The following is a 19,528-nucleotide window of genomic DNA, read 5'->3' on the forward strand; positions in this document are numbered from 1 at the left end:
CTTTTTGTAGCTCTTCTCACAGCGTTGATTGTGGTATTATTTGTCTTCATGATGTATAAAAAAATAAATAAAAGCCAAATTAATCTGATCATGATTCAATGTTGTGAAAAAAATGAAGAGGTGAAAACTTCCAAGGGTAACTTGATGTTCAAATAAATTATTCTGGACAAACACACTTACTGCATACTCTGCAGCTAAATGTCTCAAACAAAATGATGGCCTGCCTGTATGCTTGCCTTGTTCTCTCTTAAGTTGCAGTCTACTGAAACATTCCTATGGACAGACATTGTCTAACGTCATGTCTGTACTGTTTTTATTAGTACCTCTGCTGATTCATCTTTTTCTTTCCTCCAATGAAACAAGCTCTTCATTCTTTCCTCATCTGTCTCTGCCTCTGTCTCCCACTTTTAACTTAACTCTGTCATGGTGAAGGAATCTATCACCGTAGCCAGCTCAACACGTGCAGTTCAGCTGAGAGCGTATGAGTGGAGCATGTAGAGTGAATCGCTGTCATCGGGTTTCTTTTTTCCCATTTGTGGCTGCTATTGAAGGCATTCCTAAGGCCTGTAAATGGAGTCATTTCAATTCGATGTTAAATATATTTGTTGTTGTGGCAGGTTTTTACCATGCTGAGTTTCAGCATCGTCCTGTTACATCAGTGGAATTCAGCTAAGCTAAAACTCTTGGCTCTTAACTGTAGATGTAACATTCTGTCCCATGAAATACCCTCATAACATGAAGTGGTGGGTGTTCCCTGTGGTCCAAACTGTGTGGTTAGAAGTTCAATTCTGGCATGGCCCTTCAATTTAAATTCTAAGAAATAAGTTGCCGAAGTATTTATCCATCCACTTTGTCTATTATCATCTTCTTTTTTTAATTTTAAATTTAAACAGAGGACTCCAATGGGCCAGTCTCTTTCCAGAGCACGCGGAATATGGGAGAGGAGCTGGACTCTATCAAAGACACTATTGATGACCAACATATTTCTGAAACCAACTCCAGCAGCACACACTCAGGATCCTCACGCAGAAGCAAACGTTTCCTCTCCTACCCTCGCTATGTTGAACTGATGGTGACAGCAGATGCCAAGATGGTGCGTCACCATGGAAGCAACCTAGAGCACTACATTCTAACAATCATGTCAGTAGTAAGTAAATTAATGTTTCTAAAAAATTATTTGTTTTGTAATAATGATTATTTTGTGACACAGTGACCACTTGCAGGGTAAGTTATGTTGCATGCTGCTGCATTGACCACAGTTAGTGCCAAGGAAGAATAGGTTTTCAGTTACTGTATGCTGCACAGTGTTAACCTTGTGCTGTCTCCTACCAGTATGACAGACAGAATGTTAAACACTTATTAACTTGTAAAAGAATAATGATTGTCAGTGGAGTGTTATATATTCAACATTAAATGTACCTGCGCAGTTTTATTGTCAGGTTCGAAGTAAAAAAACTAGTCCTCCCGTGAATATGGCTGCAGACAAACTGTTTCTTCCTGTCAAAAGTCTCTCTGTCACTTTTAATACACCAAATCTGATCCATTAGGTTTAATCCAGAGCATGCTGAAGAAATTCCACTTTACAAATAATATATTAATTGAGTATTTATGTCCTGGTTACAGTTCCTGACTTTTCTCACATCACAGGGACTGCAGATGTAAAGTAGCTTGCAGCTGAAAACCTTTTTTTGGTCTATATACTGTACTGTGTGGTCTTTACTCTAATGATATACCAGTGTACCCCACAGACCCCACAGCTCTGGTTATTGTTCATACAAATAACATACAGTACTTTAGGAAAAAATATTAAGAACTAGTTGACCCAATGGCAAGCAAATACGAGCTCCATTGCTCCCTCTGGACTGGACTGTGTTTGCTTTCTTTACGGGCTAAGACAAGCTAAATTTTTAAAGTGGACTAATGAGTACCTGTCAGGAGGCTGCACATGGCTTCAGGAGAATGCTGGCCAACCGTGAAGCAAGAGGAGCAGCGGGGAAAACTAGCAAGGGAGTGTTTTGCTCTCCTCTGACAATAGAGTGGCTCTAAGCTCCAGCTTTTCTGAGGTTTCCCATTTGCTGCTGGGTTTATTTATGTCTGTACTAAGGTCTGTTGGGAAATTGTAATTGGGTTGTAATACCCTCTTTATTTAACCCTGAAGAGAACACTTGTTTCTTTTAACTTCCACGAACCATTGCTATTTTGATTAAACCCCATGGAGGTTAATGGAAAAAAATGCATTACCTGTTTTTTGGTTTAATTTCAAGTGCTGAGTTAAAAAAAAGTTTTATATTGTCTCTTTTTGTGCTCTGGTTGAGGTTAGCGGATGTTTGCATTTTTTGTCTGTGTGTTTTGTCTTTGTTACAGGTAGCAGCAGTGTACAGGGACCCCAGTGTAGGAAACCTCATCAACATCATGGTTGTCAAGCTGCTCATCATCCACAATGAACAGGTGAGTGCAGATTTCTGAATGCTAGTATCTAAGCCTCCAATATGGCTGACGTCAGTGCAGGTGTCCCTGGCCTGGCTTTTTCGCTGTGGGCCCTGTTTGAAAGGACACTGCCTGCCTTGTCAGTCTCAAGTCTCAAGAGAGGTCTCCTTGGAGAACAAATGGTTTAATAGTTATACAGCTAGCCACCTGTGAAAGAGATGAGGCTGAAGGGACCCACTGTAGTTTGTTTGGTCACTGTAATTGCTTTCGAAATAGTTCACATTATTTCTGGTTTTTGAGTTGTTGGGAAAGCTGTGGTAGGCTCCGTGTTAACAGTAATAATACCGTTCTTTTAGATAAACAAAATATTTACATTTCTACAACAGAGTAAATGTTAACCTTACTGTTTCTACTGAAATCATTCCTATACATAGAATGATAGGATCAGCTTACTAGTAGTATGCCAAATTGTCTCTCTCGCCAACAGGAAGGACCAACTGTAAGCTTCAATGCTGCCAGGACTCTTCACAATTTCTGTACGTGGCAACAGAACCACAATGTCCAAGATGACAGCCATCCATCTCATCATGACACAGCTCTACTTATCACCAGGTACACATTGCTCTGCCATCCTCACATTGAAAGCAAAACAATGAGCAAGTTCTCAGAAATATGAAAAAAATTGAACAACATTGTATATTTCTTTTTTTTCCTTCAGGGAAGACATCTGCCGTGCAAAAGACACATGTGACACATTAGGTAAACTTTTCACTTTCTTTTTGCAACCTCACATCCCATTCAATAAACTTTCCGCTCTGTTAACAGCTCGTAAACTGCATTAATAGGTTTTTGCCAAGCTGTCAGCTAATATTAATATAGTGACAGAACAGAGTAGTAGAAAGGGAAGAATTGCAGGAATCAGTGGTGGTGCTAATCCCTCTTATGTACCAGTTTTAATGCTTTAATCGCCTTTTTCAAAAAGCACTATGTGTATGTGCCTCTGTGTGTTTGCTTGTGTTTGCGACGTGACCCTATAGGGCTGGCAGAGCTGGGGACCATGTGCGACCCTTATCGGAGCTGCTCCATCAGTGAAGAAAATGGAATTAGTGCCTCTTTCACCATTGCTCATGAGTTAGGGCATGTGTAAGTTGCGTGTGCACACACAGACACATACACATGTTCACATACACCTTAAACCCAACATCCATACACCTACACACACCCTCTCTCTCCCTTCAGAGTCAGCCTTTACCAACAAAAGCCCTCTTATCAAGAGATGTGGGGCACAGCAGACACAGGTGCTAAACATAATAAAGTAAAAAATGCAACTTTTAATAACGTGCCAACATATAATACCTTACTGTACAGCTTAACTATGTACTGTTTGTGTCGGAGGCTTTCTAGTAACGTGCAGAGTAAAAAGTAATTATGGATACAGCTAAAAATTATCTAAATAGGTTTTCATAATTTAAAAAAATTCTGTGAATACAAAAAGTACATTTGTTTGACGGTGGCACAGAGAACGTTAATACTTTAACATTCTGGGCAAAAGAGTAGTAACCCTCTTTGAATTATCAACCCCCAAAGATGGATAAAACACCTAAAGATGTCACAGCACTGTCGTATCTAACTTGTCTATTTCCAAGGTGTGTTATCATAACACACCTGACTGCCAGGTGTTTTATAAGAAAGTCAGAGCATCTGTCTTTTCTTTTGTTCTTTTTTTTTTCAAGTCTACCTCACTGACAGAGTATACAGTGAAAACGCTGTGAAAGAGTGATTTTCTCTATGATTCGTCTGTCCAAATGTGTGTGGATAGTAGAAAGGACTAGTGTTACTGGGAGCTTGTGAGACACTGAATAAGAATGAAAGATATTCTTTCTGCCTCCTCCGTTCCGCTCACACACTCTTCCAGTGGCAGACCAAGGAAGCAGCCGAATAGAAAATGGCCCTTCTCAGTAGCAGAAAGTTTTTCTAGCATCCAAGCTGCTTGAGGCCCCGTTGGCCCTGCCTCTTGGTGTGGTTAATTGTTATGTTTACAGGTGTGAGCTTTCAAGAGATTTTAGTGCTCTGGGAAAGGCAGTGTCTGGTTTGTGGGTGCCACTTGAGCATAGCAAATTAAAGAAATATTTAGACTAATGGATAGGAAGCCCCCCTCGAATGTCTGCGAGACTGTGTGATTACTAACAACCATCATGAGGCTTTTCACCCGAGGCAGTGTGACGTTTTTACACTTTTTCTGACATTTTAACATGTAGATCTGTAGATCATGTAGATCTTTTAACATGTAGACGGACTTTCTTTTTTAACATCTGAAAACAAAAGCTACACCACTAAACGGATCTTTTGCAAGCTGACATTAGTGGATAAGAGTACTGAGATTTTCATACATGATGGGACCATTAGACGAGGAGGAGCTACGATGTGTAATCTACTGACAAAGAAGGAATACATTTTTTCCAGAATTTGGTTCTCTGTGCTGTCTCTGTGCTGTACTCTTGTCTTATTGTAGTGGGTATAAAGGCTGCACACTGGGCTGTGAATCTTATTTGTAATCCGTTTGATCAGTTTAAAAAAATAACATGGAACTGTAGGTGGAAATAAGGCACTGAGGATAATATACACTGCCGTTTGTTTTGTTAAAAGCTTTGACTACATAAGTAGGTGGATTTTAAAATGATGAAATTATGGATGTAAATACAGTAATTAAGTGCTGGCGGAACTAAATTGAGATCTCCATCAAGGTTGCTGAACATAAAGCCTCGAAACAGCCTCAGTTTTGACTAAATTATACTGAAAAGCTCACATTTTGGGATTTTAAGCTACCATCTACATTAGCAGATCAATAAGAAAGTGTCCACGGTGCATGTTTCTTTTCACAGCAACTTGTCGGTGTCTGTCACTGTCACGCTGATCTGTGCTGAGAAAACTTTGCAAACATTATTGAGACAAATTGGATTTATTTATTATCAAATAGCAGCCTGGTGGTGGTGTATTTATTACTGCACCAGACGTTTAACTATCCGCTGGGTGTTTGCCTTCAGGTCCTCAGCCCCGGTGGGTGGGCCTCATGCCAGCTATGCTACGTCTTGTTTGTGCAAGGATTGACCTTCGGCCAGAGCCCAGCACTGGAGCACATCCTGTTGTAAACATTTCAGACATCATGCAGCTGCATGAGTTCCAGAGTGTATAAATACAAGTGCATGCATGTGTGAATGCACTATATTTATGGATATATGCCAAACTGCAGCACTAAACAGGACATCTCTTTTAGACCACACTATCCAAACAGAAGCAAGAAAACTTTGTTTTTGAGATTGCCAACTGTAGGCAGCATGGATGAATTCATTAATGTGCAGATGCCATACTGTCTACCTCATTTTATGCAGCCATTTCTCAATATTATTGTTATATATTCTTGTTTTATTGTTTAGTATGACTAATACCAAAACAGTTGGTAGATTGTTTGCTTTGTTGAGTGTGGAAAAATGAATACTTTTTGTGATAATGATATAAGCTTTTGAGTCATTAACAAAGCAAAAATGCAAAACGTTTGTTGAATTTGAAAATGACACATGATAAATTAATGATTAGTCACAGCTCTAATGACATTAGCAAATAAACCTCTATATTGTTTTGTGTTTACATTGGTAAACTTTGCACTGTTGTGCATGGAATTACAGCCCTTAAGCCCCGTGATCTTGTGTCTGTAATGGTGGAGTAGATTAGATGCTGATTTTACATGCAATGTCACCTACTGGCCAGTTGGCGGTTTATTATTAACCATTGGAGATTTTACACGTAACTTATGGGAGATAGTTCAAATAGGGAGAGAAATGGGGACACAAACAGAAACACATATGGAGAGAAAATGGAGAGTCTGTGGCTTTACTCATAGGTGTAGCCACATCTGTGTGTGGTTGCTCACATGAAGCATTCAGGGTGATCACTTGTCAGTCTTGAGACATTTATCCATCTTTATACAACTGAGCTATTTAGCAGCTGATAATCACATTGTTCCCCATTGGTGATCGTCTTTCCACATCTGACGTCCCCTTTTTTCTTCCTCTCTGCACTAGGTTTAACATGCCCCATGATGACAGCCCAAAGTGTCGAGAGGCCGGCATGAAGCACCAGTATCATGTCATGGCTCCCACACTCAACTATGAGACAAGTCCCTGGTCATGGTCCAAGTGCAGTCGCAAGTACATAACAGAGTTTCTAGAGTAGGTACCTCCAGTTGTCTTTTTCAGTTTTAAAATGATTTATAAAATCTAAAAGTGTTATTTTAATGTGGCCTCTATCACTTTTTTTTTTTTTACATCTCATCACATCCACATTTCAAGAGTATCCTAACTTAACTTATTGTGGCCTGGCTAGGTAAACAAACTGCTTCTATGTCTCTCACAGTGCTTTGTAGACAGGTCAGCACAATGTAAACTGTGTGGAGTTGTTATTGCCTGGTGTTGAAAGAGTATTTCCTGTTTGAATCTGGGGGTCTTCTTTGGCTGACCTGAGCGTTGGCTCTTCTGCAGCCCCTCAGCTGTCTCCCTTCAGAGCCAGAGACAGAGTCTTGCTTTTAAAATGGTGAGCGAACAGTGTTATACGCACTAGACTCCTTTCCACACTAAAATGTAACAAGGTAATAGCTTGTTCCCAACTCCTACCCAACTCCTAACCCACAGCCTGGTCACCAATCCTGGTGAAGGGCTTCCCTTTAAGATGGGAAATGTCAGTTATAATTAGATCTTCCCTGGACGTGACCCTTAAATGTTTGCCTCCTTTCCTCTGTTAATTGTAAAGGCCTCTACAAAGAATGGCCTTGTTGACCAGATGCATCTCAAGACTGCAGTGTTAGGCGGCGCCTTATATGGCAAGTTTTGTTCAAATAGTTTCCAGCAGCAATGGCCTTATCATGGAGTGGTCAGAACATTCAGCTGAATTACAATATCCATGAATCTTTTTATTATTTGGACTAGTCTATTTGGTTGTGTTGGATTTCTGTGTCTGGCTCATTACATCATATACATTTGAAATAACATTCAATATATGGGATATATAACAAAAAGTACAGGTGTGGAGGGAGTAAAGTTCAACTGTGGAAGCCCCAGTGTTGGGAAAAGCCTTTGAGAGTGTAGCAGAAGTGCTTTTGAAGTCTGTCTCTAGCCAACAAAGGAAAGCTTTGATTCAAACAAAATCTACAGTACCACTCTTCCCCAGTGGACTGACCTGGTCAAGTACATCAGCATTTTCATGCCCATTTTCCATGAAGGGCAAATTCAAACTGCACCATTCTCTTACAAGTTTAGAAATAACAAAGCCACACCACCTCTCAAACATTCCTTTTCAAAAGGCAAAGGGTCCCCCTCTTCTCCCCCTTATCTCACTGTTGCTGTAATAATGTGCACTGAACTCATGCACCTGAAAGCTGATGAAAAGCATCCCGCTGTTGTGCAGTATTATTGTGTGTGTCAACTGCTACATAAAGCAACCATTCATTCCTTTTCTAGTGCTGGGCTGTTGCTTTAAGCCTCAAAATCCAAATATAAATGTAAAATGCAAATCTTTGTCTGATTTCACACACTAATTGTTGTGTTTGCTGGGTGTTGAAACCACATTATCATTAGCAGTGGGTAAGACCTATCATTTTCCATTACAACTTAAAAAATTTGCCGAACAACTAGTGCAACAGCAATCACGCTCACATATTCCCACATGAACTCAATTTTTCCCAGTCTATTTTAAAAAAAATTATAATCAAGATGGATCTGTACTAAATGTTGCTCCCTATTCAGCGAACCCTCTTGTCATTATCTCACTCTTCATCGCCATTTACAATAATCACTACATTCTGTCAGAGACATGACAGCAATGTTGCAGTCTAGCTGGTGCTTTTTGATCAAACACTCTAGATTGATGCTTGCTGTCACTCAGCTCTTTGCAAAAAACATCAATCTGACATATGGGTAGACTTCTTGAACTCTGAGTGAAACCTGGTGTGGTATACATGGAAACTATTATTGTTTAGTCCTGTATGACAAGTACACAGCAGCCAACTCTAAGTCATGTTGTAAATAAACTTAAGTTTTCCAATGGCTGCCAGGTATGGAATGCCATGTGGTGCCAGAAACGAATTCCTTTGCTGTCTTAAATCCATTTAACCATTATTCTTAAAAAAAAGATGTTTCATGTAAAAACAAATGACCACACTGACCCCATCATCTTGTTCTTCTGTCTGTCTGTCTGTCTTTCTTGGCCTTAATAATCATTCCATTAACTTCCAAGACTCTGATTAGGCAGATGACCAGCTGCTGAAAGAGGGTGCAATATGGGACTGTCAGTATGATTCCTTGACAAGCTGTTCCATAGTATTCCATTCACAGTATTCTCTGCTGCTGTTTATTCTTCATATGCAGTCATACCCCTGCCATCTAGAATAGTTTCCTGCAGTTTCTTATGTTATGGCTGAAAATGAAAGGGTAAAGAAACAAAGTGACTATAACTAAGGATAATCCTGTATAATTATTGCCTGTCACATCAGCTGGTTTGGTATAAAGCAGGTGTTTTAGCTGCTCAATCCAGGATGGAATTTGTCAATACAGTGCAGTCATTTTGTGCAATTTTCAGTGGTAAACAAAATAAAGAGCTCTTTTGAGGATCAGCTTGCTATGCTAACATGTTTGACGAGGGCCTTTCCACAACTGTAAATTCTGATGATTTTATATGCAGTGTTGGTGCACGAGCTGTGCTTTTGTTGACTGTGTTACTGTGATGGGAGTCAGGGTGTGTCTGATATCTGGGACAATCTTTCATTACACTGCAGTGCTGGTACTGGCGCAGATTTATGTAACTTAATCAAGGTGCTTTATCATTCCAAATTCTCATTTGTCCTCAGCACTTTGGATAAAAATGTGGTTAGCTTGCAGATCCCTTTCATTCCATATTAAAATGCAGTTTTATTCAGCTGGTGCGCTTGACTCATTTTCATTGTGACTAAGAAGCCCAGTCTGTTAGGTAACTTTACAGACCACCCACATTGGAAAACACAGAGATGTCAACTTTTCTCTATGAAAGATATGTTGATGCTTTTCTTTTTTTTTTAAAATGCAGCATTAGTTTCTTTACCGTGAAGGTTGTCCTCGTGCATGTGTGTGCATTGTGCATTTGTCTGTCTTTGCAGAGACTTGTATTCTTGTGTTGGTTGTGCTATTTTAGTTGTACACTTAATGTTACTTTTTCAGCACTGGCTATGGGGAGTGCCTCCTTGATGAACCAGTAGGAAGGACATATGAGCTGCCCGCCATTCTCCCTGGTCAAATCTACAATGCCAACAGACAGTGTGAACTGATGTTTGGACCTGGTTCACAAATCTGCCCCTATCTGGTAAGTTTACCTGCTATCACAGAAAGCCAAACCATACTGAAAAAGTGAAGGATTAGGACTTAAGGTAGAAATATCCTTTTTGTGTGTGTGTGAAATGTTAAAGTTAGAACAAAGCAGTTATCTATGTTGGCCAACGCATGTTAAACTTACCTGGGTATTGAAAAACAAAAGGGGGACGTCACTTGCCTGGTTACCTGGTTGTTGTTTTCAAGGCTCTTTATTTAACTGTCAGACGTCATTTAATATTGCACTGAGCCCTGATGCCACTGCCTCAGAAGTGAGACTCTTTAGGGGAATGGGCAGTGCTTCAGATACACAGATATGAAAAGAATATGACTAGTTAAGCTTTTTCTTTGGTTTTCTTCTTAACATGGCTAACTACACATTATCAATGAATGGGTTAAACTGGGTTAAACTGCTTCAAACTGTTGCTTGAAGCAGAAAAATAAATCGATTGGTTTCAATTTATTTTCGACAGAAACAATGCAAGAGGTTGTGGTGTACGAGTGCAGAGGGGGATAATCAAATATGCCGCACACAGCACATCCCACTAGCTGATGGCACTGACTGTGGACATGGAATGGTAAGTCGGTCCACTTGTACATCTGTGTTGCACAATAAACAGTCCAAATGAGTTTAATTACCTACACCAAAAAAGCATTTGCTTTCAGATTAATACAGAGGTGTCCGTATATATCGCATCTAGTTGACATTAATTGCCTGTCACATAGTAGATGTAGGTCTTGATACAAAGGTTAGAATAGATGTTGTAACATCTAAAGCATAATGAAGATGTGAAGTATTTGTAAATGATATATGGTAGTTTCCTTTGGTATAGGGTAAAAAGTGTAACCGTAAAAGGGAATGATTTAGATTTTATTTCCATTAGATGTTAGTCAGTATATAGTAAATTTTCCGCTAAAATAAATAAAGTTAATTAATCTTAAACTGTAAAGACAGGGATGAAATTATTTATCATTATGTAGTGAAGCCTATTTCGCATTTGCCGCATGGTAAGAAAAACGTGATTAATTATTTGCAGCAGCTCTGAAACCAGGCTGAGTAAGCTTTAAACCTAAATGGGGTTATATTAAACTACTTGCTTAAGATCGCCATGTTGCACCAAATGCATTTCCTCCTCTTCTCTAATTAGCAGTGTTGTTAAAAGTGGTCGTGGCATTTTAAACCAAAGCCAAACCTGTCATGCTACGCTGCTTGAATCCTAATGCTTTTTCCTTCTAGTTCACTTCCTCCAGCAGAAAAAAGGGCATAATTTATCATGCATTACTCTCTTGCCTGCATTCTGGTTGCAGAAACTCATGTAAGTGTGGTCAGGTGATGCCTCTAGTTAGAAATTTGATTCTTTACCCTCAGTGTTGTTACAGGGCCCCAACCCCCATTAGCCTTCATGTTCTCCTCGCTCTGGGATGCTATGCTAATTAGGACTGAGACAGCGGGTCAGTCACTGAGGATACATGGAAAAAAGGGCTGCAGGGGAGGGGGGAAAAAAAGGAAGGATATAAAAAAAAAAAAAAAAGAGAGACAGATTGGAAAAGAAGGAGAGAGAGAATCTTGTGAGGGAAAGGTAGAGACATGGACCCTTTGAAAGAGGATGCCGCCGGCCTTTTTACAGTTGAGTCACCTTGCTTTGAACCCATGACCCTAAAACCTCTTTAAAAAGCAGGTGAGTGGGTCAGTGGTCAGACCGTAACAGAGCCCAGGCAGGGGCCAGCCAGCGCTGTTACAAAAGGCTTCACATCAGTGATTCTGTAGAGAAGGAGGTGGGACTATTGGAGTGAGAAGGAGGTACAGGGGCATGAAGATGTGGTGGGTTGGTGTTTAACATTCAAAAAATTCATCCGAGGCAGAGGGAGAGTGGAAAAAGAGAAGGAGGCTTCACTTCTTAGCCGTCTGCCCTTTGGGATTTTTTTGTCTAGTTTGGCCCTATCTAAGTCTCATATCCTTTCATCTGGCTCTATCTCTCTCCTCACCATGTTAGGTCCTGATCAGCCCAAAAACTTGCTCATTTCACTAAGGGGCTCAGCGCATACAGGAGGCACAATGTGGTAGAAAAATGATGCTGCTGGATACAGCGTTTTCTTTACAGCACGCTGTTGCAGTCGAGTGATAGAATCTGCATCAACGAGCTCATTCACTTGCTCAAAATCCTCCTGACAATTTGGGAGAGAGCAGCAAGATCCACGCACAGGCTCACACACATTCAGTCACACAGACTTTGTACTATGTGGCTCTAAGGATAAACTCCGGGTAGTCTCGGGAGTGTCTCAATCGGACATTTGCATTCCTACATATACGGCCTTCAAAAAAAGTCCAGAGAATTTTTAGGATTCCAGTGCATGTGTTAAAGAGGCTTCAGCCACAGTGTAGCCTAACTGCACAAACAGGGTTGCTTTAATATGCAGCGTTTTGGGGAGTTTGCAGACAGGTTTGTGATTGGTGCAGCCTCAAGAACCGGATTTAGATTATTCAATAGTTTTTCTAAAAAAAAACAGTCATACATATTGTGTTTTTATTATGTTTTATATTGCAATGTCATGCAGAATTCATGGGGGCTGGATTGAATTACTTGCGAATATCTGGAGGGACTGAATAAGACAATGTTCTTATTGATCCCCAAATAACAGAATTTCTTGTTTCAGTCTGTGAACTTGGCATCATCATGCCACATTCACTATGACAACACACATGCAGCGTTTTTGCAGGTTTGCTATGTTAACATTGTACTTTAATGTGTTACCATAGTGGCATTTTGCTTAGTAACTCAACATAAAGTAGAGCTGACAGGTCTTTAGACATACTAAGAAATAGTTAGTTATAACCAAAAGTTAGTCCATCAAATATTTTTCTGGACCAACCAACAGCTCAACATTATATGTTGGTTGTTATCTTTTTTCTTTTAGTTCATTGTGTGCTTAAGTGGTGGCACCACCTTTGTTTGTGGTGACAAGGTACTGGTTTCATCTTCATGCAGGGGGCTGTTTGAAGTAGCCTGAGTTAAAAGAGAAGGGGACCCTGCTCCAATACTCACCTGTTCATACAACACTTTTATGTGGTACTTTGTTGTGTGCTAGTATGTTTGTGTTCGTCCTTATGCCATCCTCAAAAGTCTGATAATCTCTAAATCCAGAGGATTCCACTTGGTTCACTTCCATTTATATTTTATACTTGTTTGTTCTTTTTGTCTTTCTTTGCATTCCACCCCTGTCTTCATCTTTATTCCTAATTTACTGCACTACCTTTCATTACCCCTTTCTCATTCTTTTACAAAGAAGTCATGAGGTTCAGGTCTGAGGCTTTAGAGGGTCTTGGGTCAAGCTTTTGGCACTGAGATGTCTGCAAAACCCTGAGGTGGGTGTTTTCAGATCTGGGGGATTACAGCAATGGCCTAGAAAAAACTAGCAGCAGGTATTATCTTACTCACCAAGCTTCCCTTTAAAAATCTTTTGTAGAAATATATCATTAGATCACAGGCAGCTACATTCTACGTGATTACACAGAAAACAACATCTCTGAATAGTACCTTTTTTTCTGCACGGCTGTCACCTCTTTTGGCTGCATTGTCTGGAGGGAGCTTTTTTGTTCTCGCAGGTTATGAAACAAAGTTGTGACCGCATTGGGTAATTGAGGTCAGTGCCCAAAAAGTGGGAGAGAGGCACGTCCTCTAAGTGAAGAATGAAAAAAAAGTTTGTTTGTACACAGCTGAGTTGAAATAGGGTAATGGGCATTGCGTGGCTCATGGTTTCCCCCCTCTGTTCTCCCCTCTGTTAACTCTTCCTGCTTCTCTACTCCTGACTCTTTTTTATTCTTCCCTATCTCGCTCCCTCTTGGTTGCTCAATGGGTCTACTCACTAGGGCTCTTGAGTAATGTGGTCACATGACCTCTTGGCGGCGTGTCTATCATCTGGCTCAGTGGGCCATGCTCCAACGAGGGCATCCCATCACTTGTTGTCTATAAATACCACCACTGCCTCCCCTCCCCTACATCCTTTCTTCTCTTGCTCACTCTCTCCCTTGCTTCCCCTCTTTTTGGTCACTCTCACTCTTCAAAAGGTCCCTGCCTGTGTGTCTGTTTGTGTGTGCACTTACATGCACGCAGAAGCTTGTATTAAATCTGTATGCTTGCAGAATTGCCTACATTTAAGTTTAAATAAAGACACACATGCAGCCTGTGGGTAAATTAGGGTCCAGGCAGTTTGTTCAAAAAGGCCTATATTCACATCCCCACCTACTAAAGAGTAGGTGGGGATCTGCTTCATGTTGTCACTCAATGACTCATTGAGGGAAGTGGAAAACTGGCTTGAATAAACTGCTTTGTTGTTGATTTTATTGTTCTCGGTTTTGTTCATTTTATTGCCAGTTGTGGTCCGAAAGCTTCCGTGAAAGCCTTATGCTGCAAGTTGGTTTTCATTTCATTCAATATGATGGTGGCTTGCTTAGCTTTCTTTTGAATATGCGTAAAAACCCCAAAGGCTTTCCCAGATACTCTTAATAGGAGCTTAATTATGTGGTTAGTGTAAGTGAATAATGGGAAGTTGTTTTTTGATTTCCAGAACATTCCTCAGAAATGACAACCTGCTCTGGTTTCATCCAATTAGAGCGCGATAGTGAGGTCTTGAAAAGTTAAGCCAGGGCAGAATGGAGTCTGCTGTCGGAGGCGGTGAGTGTTGGCCAGAGCTCCCTGGCAGCCTGACAGACTTGTCGTTCGATGCCGTGAAGGGGTATGTGTGTGTACAGCAGTGCCCGTACATGAGGTCTGCGATGGAGATATCAGTGTCACTCTCTGCTAATCTTTGAATATTTGCAGGATGTTTCCACTTTGATTTGAAATCATTCATGACATATCTATGGATTTGGACTAACGGGGATTGTTGTTTTAGCATTTGCATAGTTTGCTGATGCCATACAGTACAGTGAATTAACAGGAGATTTTTTTATGGAAAACAAGCAGTTTGCTGAAATGGAGATGATCACAGCAGAAGTTTTTCATTTTTTGTTACTGTGTTGTTGTTTTTTTTTGTTTTTTTTAATTTTTTCCACAAATTTTTAGAGGCTAAACCAACAATTATTTGCATATTCCTACCCATGCAATTTTAATGATGCTCTGACCTAGTCATGTGGTGCGTCTTAAAGTCACTCAGATACTTGAGCTTGCCCAGATTTTCTGCTTGCAACGCTAACTTCAACAACTGACTGCTTGCTTGCTGCCTGATATATTCCAGGCCTTGACAGGTGCCACTGAAACAAGATAAAGGTTGGTATGTACATCACCTGTTAGTGGTTTCATTGTCCAACTCAACTTTATTTGTTTATATAGCACCAGTTCACAACATGGTCGTCTCCAGGCACTTCACATATTAAAGTTGTAGCTGGTTGCTGTATGGGTATGTCTCCGTAGTTGTACAGAGAAGATAAGTGAGGCAGACCAACAGTAAAAGTGTCTTTGAAGTGCATGCGAATGGAACACCTGATGAGGCCAACCTGCCATTCACTGTAATGAAAGCCCTTGCACTTCTTGGAAATGTGGGGGAAGAAGGGATCACAGAGAGTAAAAACAGAACATAGGAAACAAAGTAAAGACAGAGAGTAAAAGGAGAGGTTAGTTGGGGTCACAGTTGCATGTTGTTTCTCTCTCTCGCTGTCTTTTGCTGAGCTTCACCTCTCTCTGGTCATTGCTCTTCCTCTGGCCTTCACACACTTTGAACACGAGGGAAAGAGGAAATGTTGAAAAAGGAATAATGCATGACTGGGCTGATAATGAGTCATCGCAAATCCACTCTATATTAACAGCTGTCATTTGACTTATTTGTAGTTCCCTGCCCTCCCTTAAAAAGTTCCCAAACTAATAACTATAGCTTCATGGGCTTCATGTCTGTGGCCTCTCACCTCACCCCTCACCTCTAGGTTAAGTTATTACACATGTAATAATAATTGTTGACTTATTGAAAATAAGTTGTTGTGCCATTTTGACAGGTGATGTTTTTTGGATTGCAGTCATTCTTAATTCTACAATGTAGATAGGACACAGGTCTTGCTAAAAAGGTATCCAAGACAAGGTCAAACCCCAAAAGGTCCAGGCCAAAGGGAACTCCAAACCCAGTACCATGACACATGCCGCAAAATGAAAGGTAAGGAAATGTGTCAAAATGAGAGAGTTGAGGGGCTTTTTACATCAGACCTCTACCTTTTCATTCCTGCAGTGATGTATGGCCTGAGTTCAGAAATGAGGTGCTGTCTGCAGCAGTTTCATGGCAATTATAGGTGCTAACTTCCAATCCATGCAGCTGAAGAGCTCAGAGCAGATGCTTTTGTCCTTAGATACATTTGCTACTGTTAGTACTATCACCAAGATAGTGACTATTCTGTTTCTGTATGGCTGTAATGATTAGACTTTATGGTTTGTCAACATATGATTCGAGAGCAAAGAAGCAAAGGCTTTTTCTGTACATTATATGTGTAGTTTTTGCAAACTGCATGCTAGAGATTGGTGTATGCACATGTGCACATGTCTTACTAGGAGTGGGTGAATCAGTGTGTGTTTGTGAAATTCCTAATTTGAAACACATGGTAGTCACAGCTGGATAGGTTTCTCTGACAAAACCTTCAAATGTCTCACCACATTCCCACTTGAGGGCAAATTTTGAACCTTTTTACGAAAGGGTCTGCTAGTGTCTGTAATGCTTGTTTGAGCTTTGCTGAGACCGCCTTTCCGTTTTCCAAGGGTTTGTTTGTGCACTTTGGAAAGAGAGGCTAATTGGAAATGAGCGTGGCCCCTAGATGCCTCCAGACTCTGAGCAATCTCTCTAAGACTTAACACATACACACAAACACACCTTCATGTGCAAGCTCCGTTTTACACACACACACATCATCGCACACAGATGTTTTTTCCACTCCCCCTTTCCTCTTCTTCTTTTCACCCACATCACCTTTTCAGCTAAACAAACGGTTGTAAACACAGTGTGTCAGCCTGAGGAGTGGAATGCCTCAGAGGCTTCAACACACTTTGGCCCTCTCTGACAGCCGGGTTGTACTCTGGTGGTGAAGTTATCGGGGCTGGATAGATTTGCCAAGGATGTGTAGAGGGGCTACTCAGGTCCAGGTCTCTAATTGGAGGTAGGGGGAGGGTAATGAGAGCTAAAAGGGCACATAAAGACATTGTTCAAAAGAAATGGAAACAAAAGAATTGCTTTTTAAAATGTGTTGCATGAACAATTCCATGAAATCTAATTGGGCAGCTCTTGGTTTTCTCAGGTACATTGCTCAACTAACAAGGTCTAGCACCTGTTTTTGGGGGTGTGGGATTTGCCCTGTTGTTGATGTTTTGTCACATTCTTTTTAAGTGCCTGCTATGTGCAGTGTTCCTTAAATCCATTGTGTGTGCTCAAACAATATTATCTGATATTTGAGTTTACCTTTACAGTGGAGTCAGGACAGGAAGAAAGAGTTGGGCCATTATGTAAAGCAGGTCTGGATTATGGAAATGTTTATGGCTTGTTTAGTCCAAACCCTGCAGCTGTTAACACCTCCCTGTTAGTGTGCACAGGCATTATACTCCATCATTAAATTGGCAAGTGTGCAAAGCACACATGAAAACTAGGCCAAGACATTAGAGGCAGAGGCGCCAAATTTTCTGTTTACTTGTGTTTGTTCTTTTTGCAGGTGTTCACCTAAAGTAATAGCTGCAAGTTGTGAACTTATGTTAAGGCAGAACTCGGCCCGATTAGCTTTTATCCAGGGGATGACTATGATTGATATGCTCCCTGGTTAATTAGTGGCCCTAAAAACCCAAGTCTCAAGCAGACTTCACTCAGTTCTGTTTTTCTTCAGAGTAGAAATTATTCTGCTTTCTGCAAAGGACATGTTACAGGCTTAAAACTAGATGCATAGGATGAACTGAACTGAACAGCTGAAGTTCCTGATATCAACTCAGTAATTAACTTTGTTCCTCTTGTTATCACAACTCTAGAGTTTCCCTATCATGGTGCCAATGTTCCTTGTGCTTGTGTGCCCGGATGACGGTCTACGTACCCAGACAGACGCCGTCTTGTCCTGCATTCTTTCAGTGAACAGGACCCTCCGATATCTTAGCTATTGAGAATGGGATTTGGTTACACACAAAGGGAAATAGGCCTGCCGTGCTTTGCTTAGGAAAGCAGTGTTAGCACTTCTTGGCATAGGTTAGTTTGTGGATATGCACTGTTTTCTACCAGGCGCCTTATATCTCACGCTGGGTCTACTGGATGAAAACTCTATTATTTCAATTTTGACAGTATGAGCCAAAGTTTACTTTTTGAAAATTGTCAGGATTTTCTCTTAAATTGATTTGGTTTTCGGTTTCTATTATTGTAGCTTAAATAATTTCATGTTAAATGTCATAATCTGCTCTATTTAAAGAACTTCATGTATGGTAATAAATATTGTATCTCAGTTTCAGGTTTCTCTATTCACTTGTGTTTTCCTGTCTTCTTCTCTTTTGGTTTCTGTGTGTATCTATGTCTCTTCCATCACACTACCATTTTTCTTTGGACAGCTGGAGGAGTTGGATGCATTCCCTGAAGATAAACAATAGCTAAATTGGGATTTCTTTTAAAATATAGCTTGAAATCTAAGCAGAGGATTAAGAAGAGAAAGATGAACACCACTCCCAGCTGTTTTTGCAGTTCATGTTTGTCTTTAAGGCAGAAGTTGCAGCCATCCTTTAACATGGTTTTTGTGTGTTTGTGTTTATTCACATGCAGTTTTGCAAGCATGGGATGTGTGTAAACAAGGACTTGGATGTACAGACAGTGCATGGGGAATGGGGTCCCTGGGGACCATACAGTGCTTGCTCCAGGTCCTGTGGTGGAGGCACCCGAAGCACCACCAGAGACTGCAACAAGCCAGAGTAAGAAAGAATCAGACAGTTCCGCCAATTATTAACTGTAAATGTATAAGAGCCAAGTAGTGAAAAGAAAGAAGCCAGGGATTAAATTACTTATGAACAGACTTAAGTGAATAATAATAAGCCAGACAGCCCGTGTGTCATAATCAGTGAGTGTCAACCTGATATTAATAAGCCAGACTTAAAAAAAAAGTTGGTTTGAAGTCATAAAGCACTAGTCAAACTTGACCTTTCAATCGAAATTAAGATAAAGCTTCTGTGTTCCAACTTCCAGGCCCAGAAATGGTGGTAAATTCTGTGTGGGTCGCAGGATGAAGTTCCGCTCCTGCAACACTGAGCCATGTCCGCGAGGACGTAAGGATTTTCGCGAGGAGCAGTGCTCTCAGTTTGATGGCAAGCATTTTAATATCAACGGCCTACCTCCCACCGTTCGCTGGGTCCCTAAGTACAGTGGCAGTGAGTACACCAATGTAATCCGAAAGCATGTAATTTGAATGTCTTGTGGCAATTTGAGCTGTAACATCAAAGATAGATATTATTTACATACAACTATAGAGTGTAGTTTGAAGGCAATGATATAGAATGTTTAGTGCATTTAACTTAAATTGTGCATTTTATTTTGGAATCGGCTTTTGTCTGCACCCGGTTATTCACTTTTTGTACGATTACTTGGGCTTGTGTAAGCTGTATACAGTCCATTTTGTTTGTAGGAGGTATGAGAAGACATGGTTGTGCACAATTGTGATGTTTATGTATGTACTATGTTGCAGTGTCAATGTACAAGATAAGAGAATGGATATATAATACATAGTGTAC

The 19,528-nt window shown here is 40.5% G+C and overlaps 1 protein-coding gene across 4 annotated transcripts in view; it reads left to right on the forward strand.

Moving 5' to 3' along the window:
- The window catches only part of LOC137125772 (A disintegrin and metalloproteinase with thrombospondin motifs 20), a 70,522-nt gene that overhangs the window by 14,273 nt on the left and 36,721 nt on the right, over positions 1-19,528 (forward strand). For 3 of the 4 annotated variants that reach the window (XR_010914203.1, XM_067501753.1, XM_067501754.1), the window contains 10 exons: positions 894-1,147; positions 2,365-2,448; positions 2,915-3,039; positions 3,146-3,186; positions 3,465-3,570; positions 6,507-6,653; positions 9,669-9,810; positions 10,289-10,393; positions 18,570-18,715; positions 18,987-19,168. Coding sequence is in view for 3 of the 4 variants with exons in the window: in XM_067501753.1 (XP_067357854.1) it covers positions 894-1,147; positions 2,365-2,448; positions 2,915-3,039; positions 3,146-3,186; positions 3,465-3,570; positions 6,507-6,653; positions 9,669-9,810; positions 10,289-10,393; positions 18,570-18,715; positions 18,987-19,168 (1,332 nt within the window). In the remaining variant the exon portion in view is untranslated. Of the gene's footprint in view, positions 1-893; positions 1,148-2,364; positions 2,449-2,914; positions 3,040-3,145; positions 3,187-3,464; positions 3,571-6,506; positions 6,654-9,668; positions 9,811-10,288; positions 10,394-18,569; positions 18,716-18,986; positions 19,169-19,528 lie in introns of those variants that run through there. The other variant, XM_067501755.1, reaches the window with a different exon arrangement.

This window comes from Channa argus, chromosome 4, assembly GCF_033026475.1.
Source record: "Channa argus isolate prfri chromosome 4, Channa argus male v1.0, whole genome shotgun sequence".
NCBI lineage: Eukaryota > Metazoa > Chordata > Actinopteri > Anabantiformes > Channidae > Channa > Channa argus.